General features: G+C 38.9%; 1 protein-coding gene across 2 annotated transcripts; it reads right to left on the bottom strand.

Annotated features, from left to right (window-relative positions):
* Nucleotides 1-1,109: 1,109 nt before the first annotated feature.
* CHRNA5 (cholinergic receptor nicotinic alpha 5 subunit) lies at nucleotides 1,110-22,775 on the bottom strand (the record flags this gene model as incomplete). Of its 2 annotated transcripts, none has more annotated exons than XM_083871120.1 (6): nucleotides 1,110-1,764; nucleotides 3,757-4,588; nucleotides 5,562-5,671; nucleotides 6,951-6,995; nucleotides 7,284-7,435; nucleotides 22,670-22,775. In XM_083871120.1, the coding sequence occupies 6 exons, from the start codon at nucleotides 22,773-22,775 to the stop codon at nucleotides 1,603-1,605; spliced, it is 1,407 nt and encodes a 468-aa protein (XP_083727246.1). In that variant the 3' UTR covers nucleotides 1,110-1,602. The 2 variants fall into 2 exon arrangements, with proteins under 2 accessions (XP_083727246.1, XP_083727247.1); XM_083871121.1 differs by lacking the exon at nucleotides 22,670-22,775 and adding an exon at nucleotides 22,579-22,604.
* Nucleotides 22,776-23,688: the final 913 nt, after the last annotated feature.

The raw sequence follows: 23,688 nt of genomic DNA, 5'->3' as shown, positions 1-23,688 counted from the left end.
TTTCAATGATCTTAGGAAAAAGGAAATATTGAAAAGTCTAAGTCCTTGCTGCTTAGAGTTACATATAGTTTTATAAGTGAAAGAACTAATACAAGGTAGCTCTCTGAAGTCCAGTTTAACAAATGTGAAAATCATTAATCATCTCCATTTGGTTCCAGAGCATAATAATTTATAACCCATTTCCTTCAGACACATACTCCACAAATTCCTTCTGCCTGTGCTTAAAATCTTATTTCTGAGAAACACCCAAAGACAGGAAATAATGAACATGTCTGCAAACTTACATACTGTATCAAATTCTTCATGGAGAGTAAAGAAATCTGAATATTCCAGCCTCGTGGAATACTTATGCACCTTGGGAACTCAGTTAACTGCCTTTGCCTTCCTGTCCAAAGCTGATGGAGACATCAATATACACACATGCTTTAGGCATTTTAAGGCTTATTAAATGCTTATGTTGGTATGACAGCATTAGCAAGCTTTAAAATTCAGCAGTAAATTCCACTGAAAGTTTATAAAGGCCAAACATGGCCAAATTGCTGTTCTTAGTTGTATATTATATATACAGGAAGTTTAACTTGTAGTTTTATTATTATTTTAAATTACTCTGGCAAAATTTAAGACTTCTACAACACACTGAAGAGAACTGTAAAATTCTCCTTTGTATCCTTGTCCTAGGTTGTAGTGTGGGATGTACACAAAGTATTTATTCTATCACCATCTTCACAAACTGTTGAAACCAAGTGGGGCACTACTCTAGTGTAGGGCTGTCTTCTGCTAATGGCTCATCAACGACTTGCCCATGACTCACAGATAACTCCCTCCAGGAGTTATCTCTGTTTAATGGGCCATCAAGGACCCACTTCACACTCATCACCCCATTGTGAGATGCTCCACCCAGGGGGAGGAGCCAAGCATTCTCACCTGGATATAATCTGGGACTTGAGACAGGACAAGCAGCCCTGACCCATTGGATTCCCAGAGGAGCAGAGCTACCAGACCTTTCTACAGGATCACTGCTTCAGGAAGACCATCTCAACTGGACTGCTTCCACTATCCTGCTCAGGTTGTATTCCGACTCTGTCAGTGGTCCTTTGTGTTATTGCATGTATTTTATTTTTACCTTTTTTCTTATTAAATTATATTTCTGACTTGGAGCCTCTCACTCGTTTTGCTTTCAAACCACAACAATCCAAAATTGAAATAAGCAACTCTACCGTGTAACTGCAAATACTTTATATTCAGTATAACAATTCATAAAATAATTTAATAATTGGACTACAATGATCATAATAATAAAAAAAATAAATCCTTCTATATCACAGTAGGTGTCAGTGTATGCTTTTTTGGTAAATCATACATGCCATGGCTTGAGAAGATTTTTTAAATTCTGACTTGGCTTAGCAGTAACTCAGTAGACTGGCAATAAGCAAATTTGACTTCTATGTGTCCTGGGAATGCCATGCTTTAAGAACAACCTAATTTTCTAGTTTTGGAGACTTTTTTCACTCTATCAGAAACATGCCTACAAAGAAAATACGTGGAAACAGAGCTACTGCAAAACTTCAAGCCAGATCAGTAGGACATGACTCCAAAGATATTTTATGCATTTGTACTGCCTATATGGGTAGGCACTATTATACTTGCCCATTTATGAATAACAGGAATAAATAACACAAGTGATCCAATTATTGAAACCAGAAGAAAAGCCCATAAGAACATTCGATCAAGCACCTGAGCAATGTATTTCCAGTCTTCAACAACCTAAAACACAAAGAGCACAAGAGTTGGTCAGTGCAAGAACAGGCAAAAACACAGTACCAAATCCTGCAATTCTTAGTTATTTCAAAGTACACTTTCTTCAACCATGTCCATATGATAACTCTCTTGAACAATATTTTATAATTATACTGTGAGTTAGAACAGAAGCAATCTTCTGTGAAGATTGATAGGGTATGTAGATTTTGATGCAGATATTGACCCTGAGAAGCACCAAACATCCTCATTTATAGACAAATGAGACTCGTCTGTCATTTTCTAACATACTGCAGAATTCATGACACATGACATCATAACGTGGAATTCCCAAGCAGGAGTTGGAAGCAAAAGTTGTAAAAAAACTCCAGATAACCAAAAACACCTATCCACAATAAAAAACTAACCAGAAAACCAAAGGCAAACCTCCCAAATGGTAAAAATAAAAAAAAATTAAAATTGTTAGTACAGAGCAGCTGTTGTGTTATATACAATTGCTGAAAGCTGCAAAGTTACTGCAGCACAGAATTATACACTGGGGAGAATATTCACAGTAGTTTCAAGACTACTGTCCTTTTTGATAAAATTATTCTATGCACAGTCTATTGATAAAATATCTATGCACAGTCTTGCAAGTATTGCAGGTATAATTGTTCAAGCAAATTAAAACCCTGCCAAACAATTGTCTTGGATTTGAACTGGACCTATCCACGTTTCCCAAGCGTAATGCTTCCTAAGATGTAATGCTACAGTAGCACTAGCTGTCTTGCATTTATTAACAACTTTTGCAATTAAAGCTTGCATTCTCTGGAGCCTACTAATAAAACAAGTGAATCCCCAGTCAGCTGTATATTAATTTCCAAGGTTTATAATAACTACAACATTACACTTGAAAAACAAAATACTTACTTCTTGTCATTCACAGTCAACACTTAATTTACAGGAAATTATGTATTTAATAGCAAACTATTCTATTTCTGTTGTTCATACAATGCAGGGTTATTAGATGTTGCTTTAACAGTACAGCAGATACAGTTATTAAAAATCTAGGCCACATCCCTTGTGACAATGTCAGAATCAAGTCCTGAGAAGGCACATTAGAGGAGGCGCAATTCTCCTAGTCTCATATGGGAGAACACACTCTCAGCAACCAGAGCCTTCTGAAGACAGCAATTCCCATATAGACTGAAAGAACCTCAGGCTCTGCCATCAGAAATAGACAGTACACCACAAACCTCTATATTTCTACAAACTTCACTAGACTGGAAACAGCATTTAAGTCTCTGATGTACCAATGGTAGCTAGCTAAAAAAGCATGTAAAGAACACAGGTTTCTAATGCTCTTACACAAATGTTGTAAGCATTCATTAAGGAAAATTCAGAGTGCAAATGTACAGACTGAAAATAAGCCTCTGACGTGTTTTGATAAAACTTAGGGACAAATAATAGTAAGGACAGAAGACAACACTTCGGAAGTCATTGAGTCCATGTTTCATCTGAGCACAAAATGACCATGACTATAGCCTGTATTTAAACTAATGTAAGTTACAGCACTGAAATTGTTTTTATTTGGAATTGAAAGCTGCAAGGTAAGTCTTGGCATAATTATTTGGAAAATATAAGGCAAATGCATTTTTCAAGATAGCCTTCAGGTACAACATTAAAGTGAAAAAGAGCTCCTTCTCCTGTCATCTCAACAGGGCTGTAGGGAACAGTTACAGTACATGCTCTTCTCACAGACAAGTCCCTCACAATGACAAGAACTTCTAGAAGAAAACAAAAGACTTTTAAGGACCCCAAATACTGTACTGTATCAGCCAAATATTCTCAGTATTGTACCATATTTACACTTTTTTCCAGTGGAAACAACTGCACATCTTTCAGCAAAGTACAAAAGCTGGAAATCTGTAGCACATCTTTAATGTGCAATTGCACGGTAAAGCACTTGGTTTTCTAATTTCCACTTGTACAAAATCAGTGTAGCAGGATTAACACACCCACCTCGCGAACTTCATTCTCCTTCATAACGTGTCTCGTAATATAGCGGATGGAATCCAGAGCTGCTTCCAAAGTGTTCCTGGATGATTCTGATCCATTCATATTTGCTGTTTCCTCCTTCTGAGCAAAGTACCTATCGACATGGCTTCTCATGCAAAGCAGCTTGGGCAACTTGTGCAGAAATATCCTGCGAACCCAGGGTGCCATGGCATTGTGTGTGGACGAGGAGCGGTGGTGGATGTTGATAGCAAAGACAGTGATCACAATGGACAAGGTCACAAATATCATAGTAAACACCAAGTACTCTCCTATGAGTGGGATAACTTTGGAAGATGATGGAATAATTTCTTCAATAACAAGAAGAAAAACAGTCAAAGATACCAGTACTGAAGTGCAGAGTGAAATTTTTTCACCTTCATTTGAAGGAAGATAGAAGACAAGGACAGTTAGAAATGAAAGCCCAATACAAGGAATAATGAGAAACAAAGTGTAAAAAAGTGGCAAACGTCTAATTATAAATGAATATGTAACAAAAGGATACCAGCAGCATCCATCAGTCCTGTTTCCTTTGCTCCCTGTTGCAGTCACTATTTCCCATTCTCCATTATCAAAAAAATCTCTTTTGTCAACATCATAATCTTCAAGAATTAGATCAACCTGTGAGCCATCATAAGTCCAGGAACCAAATTTCATTGAGCAATTTTGAAGGTCAAAGGGGAAGAATGTTACATCAATAGTACAAGAACTTTTGTAGTTTGCTGGGGGAGTCCAAGCAATGGTGCCATCATATTTTACCACAGTTTTTGTAGACGTTCCCTCAAAACGTCCATCTGCACTGAAAGAAGAGAGATTACACACAATTACAGTGGGGTGTGGGGGTGTATTTAAAGAAGAAACTATGTTTTGTTATTGTCATTTCAGCTGTCTATCCCTTGATAGCCAAAATTTTGTATTGTCTTCATAGTCAACTTTTCTCCTCAAATCTGAATCTCACAGAGGTAAACAGCTTTGGAAGACTGAAGAATATTTACAAGTCCTGAAAAGATCTGTGCAATTTTCTATGGTCTCAACAACTTATGAAAGGATTGTAAAATCCTGATATTTAAGAGCGTGACCCAGCTCTGGTGTTTCTATTAGTAAGACAGAAAAAGTACTTTTAAATTTGGCCAAATCATAATTATTGAAGAAGGAGAGTCACGAAACAGGTAAAATAATACTTGTGTTCAAACTTGAATTTACAATCACTGCAAATTTTATCCTCACTCGACAAGTCAGGGAATGTAAAAGCACTGCATGTGCACCAGAGTTGACAAATCACCGTATGCGCACCTGAGTTGTGCAGAAGGGTTAATTCAAAAGTTATTGTTTCTGAGATGTGTAATTTTCAAAAGAAAAAAGCCAAAACCAACCCAACCATCCCCCTACAGTTAAATGTAACTTTATTAATTTGACTTTAATTCTATGGTGAACATGACCTACAACAGCATAAATTAGCTGCTTCCCTCCTATCACTCTACACTACTTATACCCAGCACAGTACAAGACATTTTTGTCTAATTAAGAAAAAAGTTTACACAACAAAATGGAAATAACCTTTTCAAAGGGACTAGAAATTCCATTCAGAAGTAAAAAACCCCAACATTTGAGCATTTAACATGGCAACAAAGTCCATTTGCATTCAGAAACAAGTTCGTCCACAGGTTCTTAGCCCAGTAAATGTACACATTATGTATATCCAATGAGCCTCCTAGAAGAAGTTTGATCAGTGAAGTAATAAAGTATTTTGTATGAAAAGATTCAAATCTTACTTGTCATACAGCACAATATCTGGAATCCAAATAGAATCTGACGGAACACGGATAGATGTTATTCCAGCATAGTCTTCAGGATTCCACCTTAATTTTACATCTATCCATTCCTGTGGATATGTGAGATGTAAAAATCATTATTATTGGGAAGTGGATTTAAGCAGGGTGATACCAGATGAAAATAGATAACAAGGCAATTAACAACAATCAAACTGGTTTCTAAAATTTGCATAAAACAATGAATTTGCTGAACAGGCATGTAGTTACATCACTCAGTACTTGTTTTTTGTTATAAGAACTACTTGATAACGTTTCTTTACTGAACTTAAGATATGATGTTCCTTTTTCAGAGCATGTATTTATAAGTAAGAGCTATTATAAAGTAATTTAATTGTATAAATTAAATTTGAAAAAAAGCTTGTTCTGGATAAATACCAATGACTGGATGCTAATCAGAAGCAATTTAGACATTTTCATTATACAAAAACCCCATCATGCTCCAACTTTTAAAACTGGTTCTCTTTCAAGATGATCTTCAGAAACTATTAAAGAGGGCACAAAGAATCATCAACCCACATGGCCATCTCATCTCATATTTTCTGACTATTCTCAAAGTTTTCCTAAAAATAAAAACTTGGCCTAATATTACAGTTACTGGAAAAGAAGGGGATGGGAAGCAAAAGGAAAAAAAAATCAAATAAATAAACAGAAAGGAATTAGCCCAAACAAAAAAATTCCATAAGTAAGTATACTCAGCATCTGCAAAGATTCTTCTTAGTTAAATCAAGAATAATTTGTGAGCAGCATTTCCCAAGTAAATAGTGGCAATTAAGTTCAGCACTGGACTCTTACAATTACAAAGCTTGAGGCATTTTCCTGCCCAAACCCAAATATTCTTAAGAAAAAAAAGTATTTCCTACCAGCAAGCATATTTAACTTTGAAACTGGAATTCTTCAGTAATGTCTATCCAATAATTTCAAATATCCCACAGGAAAAAGACCTCAAAAGTATTATACAGAGGAATAGATCAACCATACTTTTCTTAATAAAGCTTTTGAATGAAACCTTTCATACTGAAGCAGCAATTTATGGTTGGATATATACACCTTGGTATATTAAATGGCCATGAAATGCCATATCAGTTTTCCTTTAATTTGATGCATTTTTATTTACCTTGTTGTTACGGATTTTTAAGAGGTTTGTCACAATTAATCCTTTAAAGCTTTTCCAGGGACATTCTATAAAGATACTATGTGAAATAAAATTTCATGCAAGTACCAAGTTTTTTGAATATACAATTAACTAGATGACTTTGCCCCAAATTTTGATTTGCAGTTATGAAGCTTCAGAATTTTTCATCAATATTTTTTTCAATATTTAGCACATACCTGTTTTAACCATACATTTGTTGTCATCAATTGATTTTTCTCATCCTGTAAAATAAAGCATATATCACAAAAAATAATCTATCCATAGGAAACAGCTGTTCTAGTTCCAGAGGTCTATAACTTAAAATACAAAACACACTGGTGAAAGCATTCCAGTCACCAGGTATGCTTCTATTACAACATTACATATCCATCTACAGGGCATTTTTATTACACAGATAATAATTTAAGATGTTTAATCTATTGTGTTTAATAGGCATAATTATTTTGTATTAAATTATGCTCCTTTTAAAGTTAGCGGAAAAAAAACTACAACTTATTTACTGTACGTACCACATCTACCAGCTGAGAGATTGCAAGGCCAAACTTGATTTTTATTGTGTCATTCAAGCGTTCCACTGGACGAACCCATCTTTGATAGTCCTCAAATAAATGCTTAAACAAACGATCTTCACTTTTAGCAATAAAAGAAGGTTCAGACACAGCTATATTAAAAAAAAAAAAAAAATATTGACATTGATTCAAATGAGCAGTGTAGATCTGCATTCTTGTGTCCAAACAGTTATAGCTTTTTTTATGCAGAGTTCAATTTCTCATCTCATCCCCTTGTCTCCAGAAGCATGCCCGAAGTTGTGGAAGTAGAATTTTATAAATTACCTGGTTTTATTAGCATCCTCATACCATCACCACGCTTCTAAAATTGATGACTCAAGAACATTAAGATAATCTCAGTAGGCAAAAGGCTCTTATATCATTTACCCAATGCCATGCAGCTATGGAAGTCCTCTAAAACTGAAAGCTGATCTATGAGGGGACTGAAGTTCTGTCAACTTAGATCCACATTACACTTCCATAGTATATTGCATAACTTGCAATCCAGTTTGAAACTTCAGTCTTCTTCATGTTTAATGCATTTCTTCCAATGTTTGGACATATTTACCATGTATAAATTTTGCTGCACTTGAAGAGCACTTTCCCTCACACTGTTTTATATCTTAGACGTATGTGCCAAACTATTCACCAATTGACTTTCTACCCATTCTAATGTCACACTGACTGGAATGCACCTTTCTAGTTCTTTTTCATAGCTCTCAAGGGGCCATTCTGGGGAAGATAGAGAGAGAGGAGAAGAGAGGAGAAAAGGGAAGATCAGAGTCTAGCTAAATAACTTGAGTAAGAACAACTTTCAAAGGTGGTATGAAAGACCTGAAGATGGCTGCTGCCTCAAGAAGAACAAACTACACACATCACCTTGCATGGAAAGGTCTCCAATCCCCAGACATATGTTAGGATGACCACCAGAAAACACTGACATATATTCCAGATAAAGATTTTGACTACTTACCTATGAAATTTAAAAGGGAACTACTGCCAAAAAAAGACCTAGCAACTATTACAATCAGTTTAAAGGACAGCATAAACAAAAGAAAGGAGCTCACCACCATCTCTTTTTAATGCAGACTTAAAATATTATGCTATTACATAAATCTATGGCAAGACCTTTCCAGAAATCATGTGCTCACTAACAGCATCCATCTAAAAAAAGATATATCAGAAGCAGAAAATCACCATTGAATGCCATAAACGGATTAAAACCAGAGACAGTCATCCATACAAGGAGAGATTTAAAAGATTAACATTACTTTGTTTGGAGAGGAGGTGAATTTAGTCAACATAACAGAAGTAGATCAACTAGGAATGATACCAGCAGAAAAAACATCGGTGGTACTTAATCTTCTTCATAAAAGAAGCCAAAGGAAACAATGTATCAATTAAAGACAGCATAAATAATGTCTACTTTAAGTTCATTACCATCAACATTCAGTCAATCAGTGATCCATAGATACTGAAGAGGACCAGGACTTTAGAATTGCCAGGGATGACTACACTGTATGTCAGGTAGTGTCACACCTGCATAAGGTATCAGTTCTCATTCCCACAAAACTTACAAGAGCTACCTCAGTTCGACCAACACTTCCATGACTTGGCATTTGTGGCAGAGGCTTGGCTAACAGCACTTAAGCCATTAATTTGAATGTCCCACGTGACTGCAGCCACTGCAGCCTAAACAAATTAAGATGGGCAGCCTAAGTTTTAAGTTCCCTTCTATTCATCGAAGAGTGACAACAGTGGATTCCTGCCGTGCTGCAAAAGGCTTAATGTACAGGCTCTTAGGACGAAACACCCAGAGCACTGCAGAGCCCAGCAAGGCAATTCCCTTCCTTTGGTACTGCAGGCGTGGGGCAGTCCAGTAGAAATATTAATATTTTACACACTAACCAGACTTCTCTGAAGTGCCACAGTAGCAGAATGTAGCTTACAAATTATGATCAGCAAAGTGGGAGCAGCACGACCCCTTTTTCCTAAAAGTTTTACCCTACTGCAATGCTGCTGAATGTTTCTTGTTTAATGGGCCAAATCAACATTTGGGGTTTAAGACAGGTCACCCTTCTATTTCAAAATACAAATCTTTTTGTTTAGAGTGCATTTCATTTGCTCACAAACCTACTGTTCTTTGAGATGTATTATTTGTACATGTTCTACAATTTGACACATCTCCATTTCAAGATTGTGGACTTGTGGGATGTGCAAAGAACTGATGGGCAACTTAAACTGTACCACTGAGATACCTCAGGTAGATACAGGAAAACTCACAGGACATAGGAATTGCTGCCAAAAAGGATCCAGCAACAGAATGTTGCACTTGTACAAGTTATCTTGTAAATGTATAAGTGCCAAAAAAATATTTAACTACTTCAATATATCCTCATTAGTCAAGGACTTTTTTCTTATTTGTAACTATACACAGATTTGCCAAGCCCTACATTTTACAGACATCCAAAAGAATGCTTCCTGAAGACACAACTTAATTTCTCTATTTCTATATCCCTATTTCCTGAATTAGGAATGGTTTTTTGTATATCTCAGCCTAATATTTCATAAATACTTGATTTTTGTATTAACATTAATTACATTTTCCTCCTCCAGTTACAACTCTCAACTGAATTTTTCATACAATTTAAGACTGACTATGCAGCTGGATATTATCTCTCCATTAATTGACCGTGAAGCAATGCAGAGGCAAAGCTGCACTTTCACCATTTCTATGTTCCTGTAAGATGACCTCCTGTGCAACGATACAGCATCTTCAGGGTACGTGTTGTTTCCAGATTAAACTTCTCTTAAAACACAGCATCTCCTCTGCTATGCTAAAAGGGCACATGCTCCTCTACTCTTTTATATATTGACAGATTATTTTTCAAACATTTTATACTCACATCTATAGTATACTCACAGATTTATTACAATTACCGTTATTTAGTAACAATATAGTTAATTTTTTTTTTTCTGATCACAGATGTATCCACACTTTTCAATATTTCTTGTTTATTCTATTTCTTAATATGCTGGGGCAAACTGGTCTAGAAAAGACATCTTAAACAAAGGAGAGCTCCATGAGGAGGTTGGGGATGGTAACAGCATATTAAGAGCAAAAACAAAATAAGTAATCTTCTACATTTTATTTAATAGGGCCATTCAAATAATTTATTACACAGACTGTATATGTTTCATATTTCTTTTCCATGTATCTATGATTTTAAGATTACAACAAGGGGCTGTGATTCTTAGTTATTCCTTGTATCAAAATAAATTTAAAAAATTGTGAAGAGGTGGTGACTGTAGTAGCATCTGTGGATGGCAGGGACAAGGAACTCTGCAGACCTGAGATATTCTAGACACACGTGGTTTTATTGCAAGGGTCGTGGGTAAAAAGGGCCTTCCTTCAGCCACCAGCCTCGGCTGAAGCAAAGCCCCAAAAGAGAGAAAGGGGAGAGAGAGAGAGAGTAGAAGAGAACTAAGGGGTAGAAACGAGGTAAGAGTAGGGGAAAGAGAGCTAGCAAGAGAGTAGGGGAAAAGAGCACAAAAGTGAAGGCAATGTTAGCCGAGGAAAGAACACACAATCGCGAAATTGTATGCGGTGCTTTATTTCAGAGCTCTGGAAGCCGGGGGTCTAGACCCAGATCTCGGCTTGTCTAACATGCTTTATGGTTACAATTTTATACCTTTCTTGTTACATAAGGATTCGTGTTAATCATTAAACCCCATTGTTCCATTGATTCCATCTCGAGGAACAATAGTCTGTGTGATTCTTGCTCAAGATTCTGGTTAGAGAAAATAATCATATTTAATTACCAAACTGACATTACAATTGACAATTCTGGCATGCGTCTTGCTGATGATTATATCGGTACAGATCCTCCTGACCTAACTTTATTCTTTTAGGGCCTGTGCGTTCTACCAAGGTTCCCCCTTTCTCTCCCCCTACCACCTGTGCAAAGTTATGCTTTATACTTCATTTAATTAAAACAATAGCACGGAATAACATCCTGGTTACAAGTGGAGCCAATCCCTGTTTTTGGGCCCTTGCTATTTTAGAAATCAATTTAACCCTATGTTATCATTCTTCCCTTTGAAAGTATTTTCATTCTACTATGCAAACATTTTCACGGAATTACAGTCTATTCATCTTTTGTGTCTATACTGGATATTCGTCTTCAAAACCATGGTTGATGTGGGCCCCATGGTGGAAGTTGTTATGGATTGCAGGTGCTGGATGTGGGGTCTTGACTCGTGTCAGTGTCTTCATTATTGTTCTGTTCTAGGATGTCCTTTTCTGTATTTCTCTTTTCAAGATTCTAAAAGCTAACCAAATCACTAGAAATATGATTAGTAAAATTATCAAATTCTCAAGGATAGATTTTACCCATGAACTCACATTCCATCCCAACTTGTTAAAGATTTTGTCTAACTAAGTAGTAGCTAAATCCTTTTGCTCCTCTTGTACCTCATGTTCTATATGTTTTATTTGACTAATATCACATTCTACATTTGCAGTTACATTTGGGATGTGGACGCAGCAGTGGTCAATTTGTCTTTTTGAATATCCACACACTCCATGTTCTTTTTAAAAGTAGCATGTCTAGAGCCAATTGATTTTGTAAGGTCATTTTGGTAGTGGCTTGTAATTGCATATTGAGTTCTCTGAATCCTCTTTTCGTAACTCTGGCTAGTCTATCTACCTGACTCGTGAGCCTATATAACATTTTCCTATTTTGATAGTTTGCAACAGGGCCAAACAAAGATTCCAGGGCTCATCCAAGCTTTACTCTGCTAGAGGGTTCCTGCCAGGTATCATTTTGATCTTCACTGTTTGGGACATCTTGCTTTGTTCTGATTTGCAGGAGCTCAAGGCTCCCATTAAATGGGGACCTTTTCCAAATGGGACATAAAGTAGGGAGACCTATGGTAATTTTTTTTACTTCCCCATCCACTGGCAGGTGTGTCATCCATCTACCATCACTTGTTGCCCATACAAATTGCACCGGACTCTGGATTGTACTCTTGCTACATCCCACTACAATCCTAGATTCTATCTTACCTTGTTTATGTCTGATCCCTTTGCAACCACAACTAATTCGTAAGGCTACTGCCAATAGTGACTATTGTTTTATCTTTAGGTCATTAGAAGTGCAGTCTTAAATCTTATCACATGCCTACCAATCTACTTTATTTGCTTCCCTTCTACTGCTGGTTTTAGTATTTGTTACTGCTGGGTCTGTGTCATTCTTGGGGCCTTTCCATTTAATACACCAGGGAGTGTCTGCCATATATTGGAATTTCTGGAGTATACTCACAGACCATGCACTATCCCAGGGCTCTAGACCTTTCCATTCTTTTTCTTCACACCTTCATACTACAGTGCTTTCTGTAGCATTCTCTTTAACTTTTTGATAGTGTGGTAACTAGCATTCCCACTTTGCAAGATCGTAATTTTTAACCCACCATTCTACTAGTTTTCCTAGCTGTCTATGACTTAACTTACAGTCTTTTTTCCTCAAGGTTTTCATATAAGCTCTCTTTGTTATCTTCTAGTACTCTTTAAGCACAATCTTTGACTCTGGCACTTGTTTACATCTAACTGTTTTGTTCCCTTTTATATCAGGTAAATTTGATGTTATAATTCTCCAACTTATAGGGTCCCCTGCTGCCATTGGTATTGGCAGACAGGCTGTTATTCTACTAGTATTTTGCATTTTGGCAAAGTCTTTAACCAATCCAATCATCACATTTTCAGCCCGAATTGTATTAGGAGCTTCTATTACTTGTGTCTCTGTTTGCACTTCTCTCTTCATCCTAGAATGAAGAGCGGTTGATTGACTTTGTTGCATTCCATATCCCAAAGCAACAGCATTCCCTACTGGTGACATTAGAATCCATAGAATTAACATTAACCACAATATAAGCATGAGCATGAGCATAGTTACTGATACCATTAAAAACAGTTACAGATGTTTTATCCTCAGCTTTGTTGGTTCCACAGTTTGCACAGCTCATGATTGAACTCTTCAGAGGACCTTCTTCACTTGAGTATAGTGTATCCAGGTTCCACTTCAGCCACTTCGACTGCTGTAAAGGTGGTTAGCAGTACCTGATGAGGGCCAGTCCACTTCTCTTTCAATGGTTCTTCCTTCTGGGCTCTGGTGTATGCCTCATCTCCTGGTTTCAATATCATGGACTGGATTCTCGAGAGTCAGTGGCTTATTCTACACAAAGACACTTTGGAGCTGAGCTAAAGCTCTCCCAAGGGACAGAACATAATTATACACATCATGATATGTACATTTGCATTAGGGTTAGGAGGTTCATATGGTGTGTGGAAGTCTCAAGATATTCCTAATAATCTACTTACTTTCTGTACCACTGCAGCTATAAAATGTAAACTTCTGTCTGATGATATCCCTAGGGGCACTCCAAAGCTAGAAATGATCTCTTGCAGTAACCACTTAACTCTTTCTTTTGCTTGACTGGTGCGACAGGGAAGGACTTCTGGCTATCTAGAAAATGTGTCAACTCCTACTAACAGATATGTGTATCCCTGAGCTCTGGGTAGTTCTGCAAAATCTACCTGCTAATAATTTATTGGTTTTATTCCTATCTGAATTTTCCCTAACCGTGCCTGTCGTCCATATGTTGACTGTCTTTCCTTGGCTCAATTCTAGGGCTTTGGTTAGTGCAACTAGTTCTGCCCTCTGAGCTGAAGTACTTGGTGGTAATGCTTTTGCCTCCACTACCCTATCAGCTGTGGTTACTGCATATCCAGCATATCTGATTCCATTTTCCACGAAGCTGCTTCCATCTGTGAAGAGTTCCCATTCTGGTTGTTTTAGAGGGATGTCTTTCAGGTCTGCTCTTGCTGCATAGGTGTACTCAATTACCTCCACACAGTCATGTTCTAGTGGACCTTCCTCAGCTGTGGTACCTAGAAACAAGGCTGGATTCAAAGGTTAGTGGTTTTCAGAGTCACGTCATCCTGCTCAGTCAGGGTTACTTGGAATTTCATCATCCTGCTTGAAGAGAGCCAGTGGCCCCCTTTTTGCTCTAAAACCGTGGTCATCATATGCGGCACGAAGACATCTATGTGTCTTTGCATCATGAGCTCCTTGGCTTCTTGTATCAGCAGCACAGTAGCTGCCATTGCTCGTAGACATGAAGGCCATCCAGCACTTACGTTATCAAGTTGTTTGGAAAAGTAACCCACCAGCCTTTTCTAGCTTCCCAGTCCTTGGGTCATGACTCCCAGTGCCAGTTGCTGCCTTTCATGTACATACAGCTGAAAGTCTTTGGACAGATCAGGTAACCCTAGAGCAGGAGCAGTTGTCAGTGCTACCTTCAATTTCTGGAAGGCCTTTCTCTGTGGTTTTCCCCAGGTGAATGACTGCATCTTCTGAGCCTTGTACAAAGATTTCGCAATCAGTCCATAGTCCATGATCCACAGGTGACACCATCCAGTCATCCCAAGGAAAATCCGCAGCTCATGTAGATTCTGGGGTTCTGGAATGGCACAAAGAGCTTGGATACGATTAGTACCTAGTTTTCTTTGCCTTTGTGAGATTTTGCATTCCAAATAGATCACAGTCTGTTGGGCAATTTGTGCTTTTTCTCTGGACACCTTATATCCTCCCATTCCCAATGAATTTAAAATCTTAGTTGTTACCTTTATGCAAGTTGCTTCTTCCTCAGTTGCAATCAAAATTTCATATACATACTGAAGTATTAGGTATTGGTCTCTTGGCACTTGTCCTTTAGTCTAGATTTCCAGTTCCTTCTCCAATTGACTCCCAAATAGGGTGGGGGAGTTCTTGTACTTCATCGGTAATTGAGTCCAGGTGAGCTGGGTCTTTCTTCCAGTTTCTGGATGTTCCCACCCAAAGGCAAATAGTTTCTTACTATCTTGGTCAAGGGGTATGCAGAAAAAGGCATATTTTAAATCAATTACAGTAAACTATTTGTATATCTCTTTCACAGATGCTAGCAATGTATAAGGATTAGCAACTACTAGATGAATGTCTTTTTAGTTATCTCATTTATGCCCCTTAAATCTTGTACAAGTCCATACTCACCATTAGGTTTCTTTACTGGGAATATTGGAGTATTGTATTTTAATTTACATTCTTCTAGAATTTGGTACTTTAGGAATTTATCAATGGTCATTACTATTCCCTGTTGTGCTTTTGCCTTGATAGGATATTGTTTAATTTGCATGGCACTTGCTCCTTTCTTCAATTCTACTTGTACTGGCTGTGCCAATTTAGATTTCCTTAGTATATCTGTTTCCCACACAGAGGGAATCACTGCTTCTTCTACTTCTTTAGGAATATTGGGAGTTGATTTCTCTTTTACCGTTAAAATCTTTCCTGCTTTAGACTCGGGTATCCTCATTACAAGTTTACCATTCTCAAAAGTAATCACTGCTTCTAGAGCTGCCAGAAAATCACATCCTAAGAGCAGAGCTGAACACCCAGGCATATATAAAAATTCATGTGTTAAAGTTTTATTTCCAAAGCTCAGATCTAGAGGTTGCAGGAATGGCCAGATCTCCTCCTTCTTTGTGGCTCCAATAATTACAGTCATTTTCTCCCCAATCTGCCCTTCTACATAATTTAATATGGAATATCTACAAGAAAAGTGACATCTTTCCCTTCTAAGTGCAGAGTGACCATCTGTTCCTTTGATCCTGGCTTCCCCTCACAGATCCATGACTCTGGCTATGCTATCCAACTGAGGCTGAACATACTGACTAAAGCAGTTTGGGCACTCTCGCTTTCAATGTCCTTCTAATTTATTTATTCTTAATACTCCACAGCCTCTGCCAAAACCACCTCTATTACTGTCTTGACTGGTTCTGCCACCACGTCCTTGCCACCTCTAAAAGCTTGTCCAAACTTTTTAACTTTCCGCTTTCCAGTTTCTGTAACTTTTCCTAATGTCTTCCTGTGATTGGTCTAGAAAAATAAAGGCGAGCTGAATCCTTGCTTGCTCATTATCTATCTGAAGACCAATATATTTCCTGGCTGCATCTGAGCTATCCTCTCCACTATCACTGCTTTCTGTTCTGTCCCTTCTGCATCTCCCTCCCCTTCATTCTCGCCTCACAGTCAAATCTTGATCGTTGTTAGGGATAGAAGCAGTGGGCAACTCTGGCAGAGGAGGATTGGGGATAGCGGACAGGAGCCGATGACATAGGCGTAGGTGGGAGAGGAGGGTCGGTAGAGGGATAAATCTTTGAGCAGGCGTCAGCAAAGAAAGGGAATAGCCAGGAGAAGCATTTTGGATAGGTGCAAGCAGGGGAGAGGAAACAGAATCAGGTGGGGTCAGAGTAAGTGGAGTGGAACTTAATGCTGAGGAAACATTGGTAGGGGCAGTGGGTCCTACAAATAAATCAGCTTCCAAATCATCTCCCCCCTTTTCCCCCAAAACCAGGTGTTCTACACAACACTTATCTTGGACGCAAGCCAAACAATGACTATTTTCTAAGACCAGTGCTTGTATTCCACATTCCACCAACCATGCCGGTTTCTCTTTTAAATAAAAGAAAAGATCTATATATGGCAATTCATCAAGTTTTGATTCTCGTTTACAATGTGTCATCAGTTCTGATATAAGTTCTGATTGTAAAGACCCATTTTCCGGCCATCTCTGGTTATCAGGCAAAATGTACTCAGGCCACCACACAGTACAATAATCAATCAACTTATCCTTATGTAACTCTTGACCAAAGTTTCCTTCCTTCCAATGTGCCAACAAACAACCCAATGGAGAAGCATGTGGGATGGGGGCATTGCCGCCCAAAACCCCTTTTAACCTCTTAGCTTCTCCATTATAACTACATAAAACCACCACCACTGAACCTGCAATGCTTTTGCAATTGACTGACGGACGGCTGCCTAGGCAATACCAGGAATTCCTTAGCCCAACCACGCGCAGCTTTCGCCGCGTCTAACAGGCAGGCACCCATACCAAACCAAATAATAAAGCACCTTACCTCTTTCCCAGGGGACGTTGTGAGCGGCGGGGGGTCCCGGCGCGATGGGCTTCCCGAGAATCCCTCGGTGCCAGCTGGAGCGTGATCGGGTTGGGAGGTCCTCAGCAGCGCTCACAAGGTCCCATCTGGGTTGCCAAAATGTTAGCCGAGGAAAGAACACACAATCGCGAAATTGTATGCGGTGCTTTATTTCAGAGCTCTGGAAGCCGGGGGTCCAGACCCAGATCTCGGCTTGTCTAACATGCTTTATGGTTACAATTTTATACCTTTCTTGTTACATAAGGATTCGTGTTAATCATTAAACCCCATTGTTCCATTGATTCCATCTTGAGGAACAATAGTCTGTGTGATTCTTGCTCAAGATTCTGGTTAGAGAAAATAATCATATTTAATTACCAAACTGACATTACAATTGACAATTCTGGCATGCGTCTTGCTGATGATTATATCGGTACAGATCCTCCTGACCTAACTTTATTCTTTTAGGGCCTGTGCGTTCTACCAAGGTTCCCCCTTTCTCTCTCCCTACCACCTGTGCAAAGTTATGCTTTATACTTCATTTAATTAAAACAATAGCATGGAATAACATCCTGGTTACAAGTGGAGCCAATCCCTGTTTTTGGGCCCTTGCTATTTTAGAAATCAATTTAACCCTATGTTATCAGCAAGAGCAAGAGAGGGCAAAAGAGCATGGGGGAAAAGTAGGAGCAAGAGGGAGAGCACCTTGTTACAATACATTATATCTCATTTCGTGTTGAATATTCTAATTTACAGTGACCAATCGGTGCAAGATACAAAACCTACAAACTTTTGCCTGCAGCCTATGAGAACTACTATATTACCATATCATTTTATATTCTAAACTCTAAAGACTACTTTCTTATCTGTTTTCTCCCTGATGCCTTGGCAGGTGGAAGGGCTACATTCCTGAGTCCTTTTGTTTTCTTGTCCTTCAACCCATCTCCATCTAATCACCCTTTTCCTGCCTCCCATGCCTATATCTCAAAGCTGGCCTTCATTTCTATTTCACTCACAGGTTTTACATCTGCAGTATTTCTTACCATACAATCATATTCATAAGTCCTTCCTGTTCCATCTTTCCCAACAGGTGACAAGTGGAAAAAACGTAAAGAGAAGAAAACAGGTAAAACAGTTTTAGTGGCTTAAGGCAGCAGAGTAGCTATGTTGTTTGGAGAAAAACAGAAAGAGGTTAAAACCTATGACTAGCAAGATTAGCAAACAACTGGGAGTACAATCTCATACTAAATCAGATGGCAAGAGATTATGACAACACTCACCTCTGCCACTAGCTCAGAATACTAAAAAATACTTAAAAGTCTGTAGCCTTTGAAGAGCAGTTCTAAGCTTGCCTGTATTTGCATGTCTTCATTTTTATTGAGGCAAGGTAAACTCTGCAGTTTAAATCAAAGGTAGCTCTCTGCACTGTTCAGTGGTAACTCCCAATGACAACATTTACTTTATTATTTGCACCTTAAACTCTTCTCACTGCCTCTCAGTATTAGTCCATATTAATCAACAACAAAAAAACCCAAACAAACAAACATCCAAAAAAAAATCCCCACACCTAAATCACATATGATGTTGGATGGCCTAAATTTTAATCCTGCACAAAGGAAGCAAATGTTTATGCACAAGGCAGACTTATGATTCTTTTTTTTTTTTTTTTTAGCTCTGAAGTAACTGAAGAACACTTTTAATAAAAGGCTAAGTAAAAATCCTAATGAAACACTTGACCTTGAAAACATTGTATTTAAAAAATCAGTTCTACCATTTCCTCTATAAGTATTTAATAAACTTTTTTATTAAAGTACTTTGGAAGAACTATTTAGAAAATAGGAGGAAACATTACAAGGGCCTCAGATGCAGAAATAGCATGATGAAACATGTACATATCTATTTATCCTGTTAACAGTCTCAAGCCAAAATTTCTCATGGGCTGCTGACTTTTTAAATGTTGTAAATAAGAAATAAAAGATGAGTTTTACAAAAGAATAACACTTTTGTAATTTACTGTACCATTATCGAAATTAAATTTCCTAGCATCTGAATATTATTTAACAATATTATTCCTTTTATAAGAGTTACCAGTGAAATACTTAGTATTACAAGCTTGATCCCAGAAGTATTTTCATTAACCTTTGTTTTTAAATAGGAGAACACCACAATCCATGTTTCTCTAAATAATAAGCTTTCTTTGAACTTTGTATCCCCTCTGCACTTCCTTAGATAAAGAGTCTAAGAGCCAGATTGGCAGTGCAGGTGTAACACTGGTCCTTACACATTAATGAGTGCAGATAAAAGCATTTTCTAATTTAAACAGTGTAACTCATAGCATTTTCTAATTAACAGAATTGAGAGTTAATGATTTCAGGTTTTCTTCACTATTGGGTGCAGTTTCAAAGGAGGCCCATGGGGAAAGGGTCACATTTTAGAAATGTAATGATAAGATGTATATTCAGAAGTAATATATATTACTAATGCGTGTTTATAATCATACACCATTAAAACAATAAATTAAAAATACTACTAAGGACAATAACCATTGCAAAATATCCATACTCTGCAGTTAACATCATATTCTTTAACTCTGGGCTATTATAACACAAACTACTATCCACAAATCTAACTGCTACATACTACAACTAATAATTTGCTTAGAAATCTGGAAGGTGAATGAATATATACAGTACATCTGCCTTTAGTAACCTAGTATGTTTATTAAGATGATCTCCTATCATTATTTTCATTAGGTAGCAAAGACAGGTAAGGTATTAAATCTAAGTTTTATTTTTATACTGATTCCTCTGAGCCTTTCAAAAGGATCATGAGTAATACTTCCTGCATGGTCTTTAATTTTTTGGCCTACTTTTCCTTCTATGCATTAGCAATTGCCCAGAATCCAATCACAGTCAAGCATTTAATTAACAGCAAGCATTTAGAAAGATCACAATAATCTTAACTAGGATGTCTGTATGTCAAAGCAGCAATACCAACACTATTCCATTTACTGAAGAGAAGTCAGAAAAGCCAACTATTATATTCTGAACTTCCCAGAATTATCTTTTCCTTCCCTGTTTAAAAAATAAAGGCAAACCCCATCACCATGCCTACAAGCATGGAAAAGGTGTCTTTAAAATTACTGGGAGGATTTGTGCATTCTCTCTTACCTAGTACATCAACCTCCAGCCAACCAGTAGCAAAATAAAATTACATAAAATTACAGCTCAGAAATCAGCTACATTGCTCAAAACCAGACAAATAGTAGATTTCAAAACATGTAATATCACACAAAGCCCAGGTTTTACCATTCTAAAAAGTGGGAAACATGCAAGTTACTTCCTTCTACAGTTCCTTCTACAAATCAACACAGACATTTCTCCACGAATCAATGCTCACATTTACCTCCCTAAGAACCTCTAAAGAAAGAACAAAATATTTTAAGAGAAGAATCAAAAGAAATCCATACAAGCAGGAAGGTTTGCAGCTTCCTGTGGGGTAGGGAGAAGGATTTGATCTGTTAAACTGAGTGGAAAATGCTTGGGTGCACGAGCGGCCAAGGAAACACCATCACAGGTCTGCAGCACAGCACAGAAGGGCTAGAGGTTGTTGTTAACCTCAACTCCATTTGGGCATCTGAGCCTCACCTGTTAGTTTGAAATTCAGACCAAGAAAAAAACCTATTCTTTGACTGTACTTTAAATCAAGCAAGTATTTTCTCCGACAATTTAGAGTTATCCAAGACAAAATACTAGTTCACTATGAACTGAAGGGAACACCAAATTAATTTGCAAGTACTCTTACACCAAATTTCATTTTATTTTAGAAAAAACAAGTTGTGAAAAGAAAACTTTAGCCTCACTATATACAACCAGTTCTCAGTGAAGTCAAAATTGCTGGCTTGTGCCAAAAGGCAAATCTTGGCTTACCCTGATTGCAGCTAATTCCATGCAGTCATATAAATATAAAGTATGATTATAAATCATATGATGTAACATAATGATTTTACATCTTCTGTCATGAAGACCATGAAAAACACTACTTTTCCAAATGCTGAGACAAAGAATAATCTTTAAAATCACATTCAGCAACAACAGTATTTGTAGGCTGAATTAAAACCTAGACATTGAGACAATGAATTTCCCATAAACCATATTTACAACCTCTTTTTTTCAATTTTCAGTTAATAGAAAAAAGAAGTCAAATTTATCTTTCATTAATTTTCTTTCTGCCTGTAATTATTGCAGTTTTGGTTTCAAGACATTCTGGAAAACTCCTGGCAATGTTTTTACAAATTATGTAAGTGCAACATTTTGAAACAACTGTTTCTAAATAAATCTGTGGAAGAGCAGTGATTTTGCTCCTTTAATCTTTGTGTAATTTCTATAAACACTCCAGCTTCACATGCTATTTTACATCCTTCAACTCGGAAAGTTAAATCCTGATTTAATTATGAGACTGCCTCTTTTGAAGTCAAAATAACGCACCATCAAACTAAATGGAGTTCTGTTATAAATTCTTAAGAGGGTTGTTTTCGTGTGCAGTCACATCCATATGCAAAATTACAATTATTAAAATATATTCTGCAAGTTCACCTCTGCACCAGATGTAGATGCAGAGCACAATCACAAACGTAAAACTGCACCTCCTCTCAAAAAGTGAGCAGAGCAAAAGCTGAAAGCTATGGAAGCGGCGATCTTTAAAGCGTTATATATATACACATTTAGAAAGTGTGTGTAATGTGATAAAATGTGAGGCAGTCAAGACTGATAATGCACCTTAAAAGCTGTAGTTTAGCAAAGACATTTTCCCTCTCTTCTGTGAGGGGGCAGCCCTGGGGAGCCCGTCTGACATCGGTCTCCGGAGGTCCCGCTCGTTGTCTTAAAGCCAGCGCAGCCCTGCGATCTTCCCTCTGCAGCCACTACCGCACCCGGCACCAGCCTTACCTTAACCTCATCCGGGAAAAAGTTGATAGCGCGGAAAACGAAGCTGGTGCTCAGAGACGCCATCGCCGGCAGCGTTCCCCCCTCACGCCAATTCCCGCCTCATTTTCCCTCACGAACCGCTCCCGCTGCCCGCGCTCGGGGCCGGGCACGGCCGGGGAGGACAGCGCAGACCCGCGGGCCGCGGTACCGCTCCATCCCCGGCGGCCCCGCACAGCACCAGGTGGGTTCGGAACCCCAGACCGGCCGAGCCCTCCCCTCCGACACCCTCCCGGCTGCTCACCGGAGCGCCTTTCATCCTTCACACTTCCTCCCAGTGGCCCTGCCGACCCTCACCCCTTGGGGCCGCCCCGAGCCGCCTCGAACCGCCTTACCCGCGTGCGAGGCTCCGGGCTGGCCGAGCAGGGGCGCGCAGAGCCAGGTGAGGAGGAGCAGGGACGGAGGGCGGCCGCAGCGCAGCCGCGCTCCGCGCCCGGCCATGGCTGGGGCACGGCCCCCGCTGCCTCCAAGCCCCGCGGCGCGAACGGGGCGCGGCGGCGGGAGCCGGGAGCCGCCGGGGCCGGGCGGAGCTGGCCCCGCCCAGCGGGGGCCTAGCGGGGCGGGAACCTCGGGCAGCCCGGGCCCGGCGCCCACCGCGGGCTGGTGTCAGGGGCCGATCCCGGCGCGGTGCGGGAGCTGGCGCCGCCGAAGGAGCTCCCGGCAGGTACCGCAGAGAGGAGGCGGCAGCTGCACCTGGAGCCTCGGTCCCCCGTGCCCGTCCCGCAGCCCGGGAGCGGCTCCTGCCGGGGCCGAGCAGGTGCGCGCCAAGCGGGGCCGGGGCCGCTGTCCCGCGCGGCGGCCGCTGCAGCGCCAGCGCTCAGTAACTCCGGCACATCCACCCGGGCAACGCCTACCGCTTCTGCACCGTGCTTTTGGGAGGGTGCAAGTGTAAGTGAATTCTGGCGAAAAAAAACCCTTTTAATTCCATTGCGTTTGAAACGCTCAGTAGAGTTTATTGGTTTATTTAACGTTTCTAAATCGATTTTTAAAAGTTTCTAATTCAGAATATTTTTGAACTTTTAATCTAAAATAGATAAACTGATTCAAGGTAAAAAGACAGGATATTTCCACATCTTTAGGTATATTATAAATATACCATATATATAATAAATACTCTGTACAAAACACCACTTTTTTCTGTATCAGATAGATAAAATCTGTTACAAAAGACAACTTTCAATACACAAACTGTGAAATTTAATCAGTGATTTTTTCCTAAACCATCCTAATGGAAATGTATAGTGTACACATTGCCACAAAAAATAGAAGCAGCTGGCATTAATGCATTTTTACATCTAAGGGAGTGTTTACTATTTTATAGAGGAAAAAACTCTTGGAAGAGTTAAATGACTTT

The sequence above is a fragment of the Zosterops lateralis genome (genome assembly GCF_965231275.1).
Source record: "Zosterops lateralis genome assembly, chromosome: 13".
Lineage (NCBI taxonomy): Eukaryota > Metazoa > Chordata > Aves > Passeriformes > Zosteropidae > Zosterops > Zosterops lateralis.
Note: the sequence above shows the minus strand (reverse complement) of the source record. Positions and strands in the feature narration are given on the sequence as shown.